Source organism: Apteryx rowi, unplaced genomic scaffold (assembly GCF_003343035.1).
Source record: "Apteryx rowi isolate R43461 unplaced genomic scaffold, aptRow1 scaffold_5, whole genome shotgun sequence".
Classification (NCBI taxonomy): Eukaryota; Metazoa; Chordata; class Aves; order Apterygiformes; family Apterygidae; genus Apteryx; species Apteryx rowi.
This window is the reverse complement of record NW_020450760.1, coordinates 8,435,852-8,442,707: the sequence shown is the minus strand read 5'-3', so window position 1 is coordinate 8,442,707 and position 6,856 is coordinate 8,435,852. Positions and strand designations below refer to the sequence as shown.

At 41.6% G+C, this 6,856-nt stretch overlaps 1 protein-coding gene across 1 annotated transcript in view; it reads left to right on the top strand.

Annotated features, from left to right (window-relative positions):
• The first annotated feature begins 2,488 nt into the window (after window positions 1–2,488).
• CALM1 (calmodulin 1) overlaps window positions 2,489–6,856 on the top strand; it is an 8,571-nt gene continuing 4,203 nt past the window's right edge. The window contains 3 exon segments of the mRNA XM_026079365.1: window positions 2,489–2,525; window positions 3,443–3,586; window positions 5,715–5,821. Coding sequence (XP_025935150.1) covers window positions 2,489–2,525; window positions 3,443–3,586; window positions 5,715–5,821 — 288 coding nt within the window.

Genomic DNA, 6,856 nt, shown 5'->3' with positions numbered 1-6,856 from the left:
CCCCCATCCTAAAAACGCAGCACCGGCGAAAGCCATCGCTGTCTGCATTACATCATGTCTCCTCCTCTTCCTCCCCAGCCCCCGCGCACCCCCAGCGGGGCGAGACTGGGGCGCAGTGTGCGCTGCCTCGCTGGAAACTTTGCAGTATCTGCGCGGGGGCTGGGAGGGAGCAGACCCGGGGACGCGGGAGCCTTTTTTGCTCCCGGAGGGTGCTGCCTGCTCCCCGGGATCCGGGCGGCTGCGGGGAGCAGCCGTGCCCTCCCGAGGCGGGGCGGCGGAGGCTCGCTGCGGCGCGGCGCTGCGCGGCGCTGCCCCCCCGCCGGAGGAGGAGGACGCGGTGTGGACAGCGCAGCGGCGCGGCTGCGAGGGAGGGGAAGCGGGGCCGCACTGCAGCAGCCGGGGGCCGCGCTCGCCCGGCGGCGACGGCGGCGCCTGTTGCGCGCGCCGCAGCCCCGGAGGTGCCGGCGTTTGCCCCGCGTTTGCAAACGCGTCGCTCGGCGGCTTCGAGAACAGCCCGCCGGCCTCTGCCCGCCGGGCTGCCGTGCAGCCCCGGACCCCTCGGGAAGGAGGGAGAGAGGAAGGGCTGGGATTTTTCCCGGTCGCTCCGCTTCCTATGAGAGCAGCGAAACAGTTGCAGGCTGACCTCTAATCGCATTTTGGCAATCTGGGTGTTCCTCACTTCTGTCTCTCCATCTCCCCTTCCTGTTGGGGAAGGCTGACATCACTAGGACAGGATTTGATGACTTGGCTGGGTGGGGTGACCGCTCTAGCGTTAGGTACCTTTGTCCTGGTAGCTAGGGCGAGCGGGCAGTGTTTGCGCCTGTTGCTTAGGAGGGTGAACCCCATGGAATATCATATGGCGACTTCGGGTCAGCTTGTGTACTTTTGTTGCGGTGCATGCAAGTTCCTTTTAATTTCAAAATACTCTGATCTTAGAAACATCTAGCGAACCCCCAATAATGGGGCAATAAGCTGGTGCCGTCAGAGATTTTTACTGAGGTGTGGCTCTTTCCTATTCTGCAGGGCATTAGACGTTATGTAAATTACTTGGGTAATCTTTAAGAAAAATTCCTTATTTGCTGGGAAATGAAAATGTCTAAACCCAAATTGGGTTTTGGACCCAAGTTTTCTGCAGTTATTAAATAAGAGTGAAGAAATTTGAACCCTTTCTTTTCTCTCTCACCAGTAATTGGTGTGCATGTGGGGAATTGTTTAATCATTACATGTAGAGATTAAAAAGACATTAAAAAAAAATCTACAGATGGAAGCACTGTGTGTCATTTAACACCTACAGCAGCCTTTCAATCCTGCCCTATTCCCCTGCACAAGACCGTAACAGATGATGTAGCCTGTTAATTCTCCCATTTTATTTGTTGCTATTTAGTGTAGTTAAGTGGGCTTTATACTTGGTTTTAGGACAAGAGAAGGGTTACAAGATGCCTGCATTCTCTGACCTACAAAATTATTTTGGTATTTGTCCTATAAAGTGAATTTAAAAGGAGTTACTATGTTGTGTTCTCTGGCATCTGTGACTAGGTATGTGGAATGCAGTTTTTTCCAAAGTGATTAGGAAATGCACATTTTCTTATATTAAAAAAAAAAAGTTTAGCTCTTCAAGTCCAAATAATGAAGCTTTTTGTGGTTCCTCAACCCTTACAGAAGAGAGAGAGACTTCTGGAGGAATATGGTTAGCGTCTGGAGAAACCCACTTAATTGCCCACTGATCTGTAAATCTTTGGATGCAGCAGTGGCCTCTTGATATAGAAGGTCATGGGCAAGCATTTTAAATTTTGCCACTTAAAATGAGTTATAAAACAACCTACATATCAGTGGAAGGCAGTGTAATCAAACTATGTTTTTTAAATGGTAAAATAAATGTGACACTAGATAATGGCACTCTTCTCTCGGAGATGGCAGAAGTCTCCATAATACTAAGCTATAATTCCTCCTACTGGTACAATACATCAGTCCTTCCTATTTCCTGTGCAGTAGGGTAACATTTGATGAAGGATGTTTGTGGGGGGGAGGAGGAACATGACAATTCTGTAGTGTTAAATCACTAGGTGGCACACTTGTCCCTAGCCCAATAATGTGTAAATACCCCTTAGCTGTATTAGGGTCAACATACTTCTGGAAATGACACCTGATGTGATGTGAAACTCCTAAACACGTCATGAAGGATTTCATGCCTCTCTGACCAATTACAAGGAGCCTGCCACGTGTTCTTTGCTTGACCAAGTTGGACTCTCTGAGCTGAAGGATGATAGTGCTATCTGATTCTTAATGTGTAGTTTTGAAACAAGTTAGTTTATATGCTTTCAGAAACGTTGCATTATGTTGGTTAGTGGAATCTCCTTTCAGAGGTAGAATTTCAGGGGTTAAAAGTTGCTTTGTAATAATACATTACTGCTGAAATTTAAAGGAAGTCAGGTGTCTCATGGCTCGGCATAGCCAGAGGTAAACAATGTTCTAAAATGTTCTATTCTTCATGTAGGCTGATCAGCTGACTGAAGAACAGATTGCTGGTAAGTATCTTAATGATGAGAAATATTTTCTTTTGGCTAACTTCTTGTGACTAAAAGTAAATACTTATCTCAAATGTAATAGCAAAATGAATTTACCAACAGCTTCAGATACATTCTTGCACTTAAAAGTTCTAGAAGATTCTTGTCTCCTTCTCTTAGTTTAGACCGCTTCATTCTTGGGTTCCAGATAATTATTCTAGACTTTCAGATCTGTGCCAAGTCCTTCTAGATTTTTTTACAAACAAAAATAGAAGCTTGAGTGAGCTTATTGTAGTCAAAGCAGAACTAGGGACTTTTTTTTTTAAAGCAAGTGAAGATAAACTTGAAGTGAAATGGCAACAAATACCCATTAATACAGGTCAATTTTAGGATTAATAAATCAATGCCTTTTAAATAACTTCGAACTTAACAGTGTGCCAGTAACTCAAACTGGTTGAGAGAAGGGGCATTATCTGAGCTTCTGGAGACCAGTCACCCACTTGTGGCTGATGCCAATTCTTATGGTCTAGTGACTTAAAAATAAGTGATAAATGACAACGCTTATTGTTCCTGTAACTGTTAGTGGTGAGCTGTCCACAAGCCATTTGAAACATTGGGTTCCTTTCACTTACCTCAAATAACTGCTACTTATGGTGCAACTGTGAGTCAAGCAACAAGATGTTGAAATGCTTTGTACAGGTATAATGCACATGCGGTAATACAGTATATTGAAACTTAGTGTACATAGTTATAGGTTGGTGTTGTAACACATTTGTGATTAACTTCTGAAAATGTTAATTCTACTGATACATGGACAAGTTAGATTAAAAGATGCTTCTTAAAATTTTACAAGGCATAGTCACTGGAATACATTTCTTTATATGCTGCTTTCTTATGGTGGCAATATTACTAAACCATGGGACTGTTTCTGCCTCTAGAGTTCAAGGAAGCCTTTTCCCTATTTGACAAAGATGGTGATGGTACTATCACAACAAAAGAACTTGGAACTGTCATGAGGTCATTGGGTCAAAATCCAACAGAAGCAGAATTGCAGGATATGATCAACGAGGTAGATGCTGATGGTAAGTGTTGGAAAGATGGTCCTTAGTGTTGTGATCATCTAGAGTGTATGTTCTCCACACCTGGGCCCAGACTGCATGAAGAAGATTGTAACATTACTCTCTCTACTTGAAGCAATGTTTTAAAATGCTTGATAGAATCTAAACCAGAGGGGTGTCAGTTTTCTGCTGCTCTCTGTACAGAACAAAGAAAGATGCTAGCAGTTTTAGAATCTAAAATGGAAGATTGGCAGAGACTAATACTTGCAAAGGTCTTTTTTTCTGATTTTAACATTCTTGAGTCACAAGCTTCCCTTTGCTACCTGACTTGCAGTTAACTCATATTTCTACACAGCTTTCCTGTGTATGTTCCCTTAGTTCTGGTATTAAGACCAACATAGGTTGACTAATATCTCTAGTTTTATGTTTAAGGCCAAAAATATGGTGAGGATGGAGTAATACTAAACTGTTAAAAGATGAAAATGCAACAGGGAGAGACTCTGCATAGTCTAATGTTGTGTATTGGTTTATTAATGGATGTGGAGGGGTGTTTTTTGAGGCTATTTGCTTGCAAAAGCAGCGAAACAGTCTCTCATCAAAGTTGATCAGAATCACTTCAAATGGATGCCAGAAAGGGTAACTACAAGCTTTGTTTTGAAGACTCTAGTCAGGCTAGCAGTTACAAAAATGAGAAATGCCTCCCCTTCTCAGTAGTATCAGTTTTGATCTTGTATGTTGGCTGTTGTGATACTGAAGTTTTCATAGTTTCTCTGAAAAAGAAGAGTGAATAAAGTATATTGGCAAGGGTATGGATTATTTGATTATCACAGACTACACTAATCAAAAACTTCTTTCCTTAAAGTGTAAGTTGCCCCTAATTGCTGACTCTTGGATGCTGATGTTGAGAAGCCTTTTGATACTCATGGTTTGCAGTTCTATATAGAGGTTGTGTATAGTGACTCTTCTAGGCTACATTCCACAGTGCTGTACTAGTAGATTAAAAATGAAAGGAGACTAAAGACTTCAGATAAGTATGCCCTGCCCATCTGTTTCAGCTTGTTTTTATGGTAGAATGCTTTGCTGCTATTCTACATATTCATTGAGATTTCTTTTTAAAGCTGAGTACAAGACCTGTATTTTGATTTTAGCTGGTAAATAAAGCCGGCCATGAGTATAAATAGCTGTGTATGTCTCATTAATCTCAACCAGGAATCCCTAAGCAGCAAAGTTTGTTTGTTTTCATTCCCCCCCCCCCCACAAAAAAAAAAAAAAGGTAGATCTTAGTTGTACAGATATCTTAATGAATTGGTTTGGCATACACAGCTGCATCCTGACTATACTAATCTAGTTTCTACTGTTTCCAAGAACTTCTGTTTCTTTACCATACCATTTTTCTCATGGCTTTCAACAACCTCAAGGTTGAATCCTTACTTTGAGTGGAGAATTTGCAAGTCTTAGGGATGAGGCCTGGACATTGCCAGGGATTTTCAGTCTTGCCATGAAATAAGTATCCAGAACACAATGCTAAGTTTTTCAGAAATACCAAATAATAGCAGCTTTTCTCATGTCAGTTGAATTTGCAGATGCTTGTTACCTTTTAAAGTTGTGCATTTTCTGTGGTGTGCAGCATGCATTGATAGGGTTTTTTAACAAGAAAGAAGTATTTATGAGCACCTTAGTGCAGCTTTATTTTTTTTCAAATTTTAGATAACATGGATTTGTCAGTGCCTACTCAAGAGCATCTTCCCAGATATTTCAGATCTCTGAAATCTCCCACAGCAGTTTAGATTTTTAGTTGACAACTAGTTTTTTGGAGTGATCTGAAGCAAGGATGAGTGTTTGTACCTATTAACCTTGGAGCATCAGACTGTCACTTTGCATGCAGCTTAGATGGTGAATGGTGTGGTTTGACCTGGAGAGAAAGAAACAGTCAGTTTCATGGCACTGAAACACTGCAGTGACAGTGGCTATTGCACAGTGTAAAAGCAAAAAGGCAGTGGTAGCAATTTAGGGGAAAGATTAGGTTCTTATATAAGAATAGCTTACAGAGTATCTGTCAATCTGATTCTTGTCCCTGGTTAAATTAAAAGCAGCTTTTTTTCTTAAATTAATTTAGTTCTTAATTTAAAAAATTAAATTTCTTTTCATTAAGGCAATGGCACTATCGACTTTCCTGAATTCTTAACCATGATGGCCAGAAAAATGAAGGACACAGACAGCGAGGAAGAAATCCGTGAGGCATTCCGAGTCTTTGACAAGGTATTCCTAAAAGTGCAAACATTCTTCAAAAGCAGTAGAGCATCTTTTCCTCAATGTTTTTCTCTGCTTGTCTAGAAGGAAAGAAATCTTCTCAACTAGAAGCAGGGGAATAGATGACTGTTGCAGAGCAGGCTGGTTATACCCACTAACATGGCAGGACTAAGTTTAAGGCATTTCCATGAAGAAAGCTTTCTGGCCTTTCCTTAGGAATGGAGATCAGTAGAACTTAATGTGTGGGGTTTGTTTTGTTTTGGTGGTACCTTTGCTAGTTCCTTTCTAACCTTCTGACTTCAGGGGGACAGGGAAATGTTTGCATGGATGCAGAACACTTTGTACTTTATGAAGACTTTTGAAGCTGGAGTCATGTCATCAGTATTTACAGGAAATGAAACATCGCATATTGTGTCTTCAAGTTGTGGACTTCAAGGTTACTGCAGAAACATTAAGAGTTTGACTCCTTCCCTTGTCATTAAGGACACCTGAGCGTACATGAAGAGGCTGTTCTAAAGATAACTTGTCAGAACAGGGTTTTTCCACCTTGGATTGCTTGGATACTACAGTTGTGACGAGAACTATTTTGTGCAATGACTGATACAGCTACTAAGCTGATGTATGCGCATGTGTACAAGGAGGTCTCACTTTTTCCCCCTTTACATGGAAAGAGTGCCAGCTTCTGACCCTTTGCTGCAATATGTGCTAGAGAAAGTATTTGACTGGGTAGTACTTCATCTCCCTTCTGGGTAAACTTCTGCAGATTAGATTTTTGTGCTTAATGTCATTGAGGTCACTTATTGACTAGTGATAGTATGTATGACACCATCTGAACTCCTGGTCTAAATTACTGTCCTAAACTAAACTCTAAACTAATCCTTTATCTTGACAGAAGACAACAATTTCTGAAATGGTCATGGCTGTGCTCTAGGTTTGGATATTACTCATGGAACTAACAGGAACACTGACATAGTTGCAAAAATAGAATGACACTTCTAAGCTTTTCACAACTGCATTTAAGTAAAACTTACTGCCTCCCCCCCC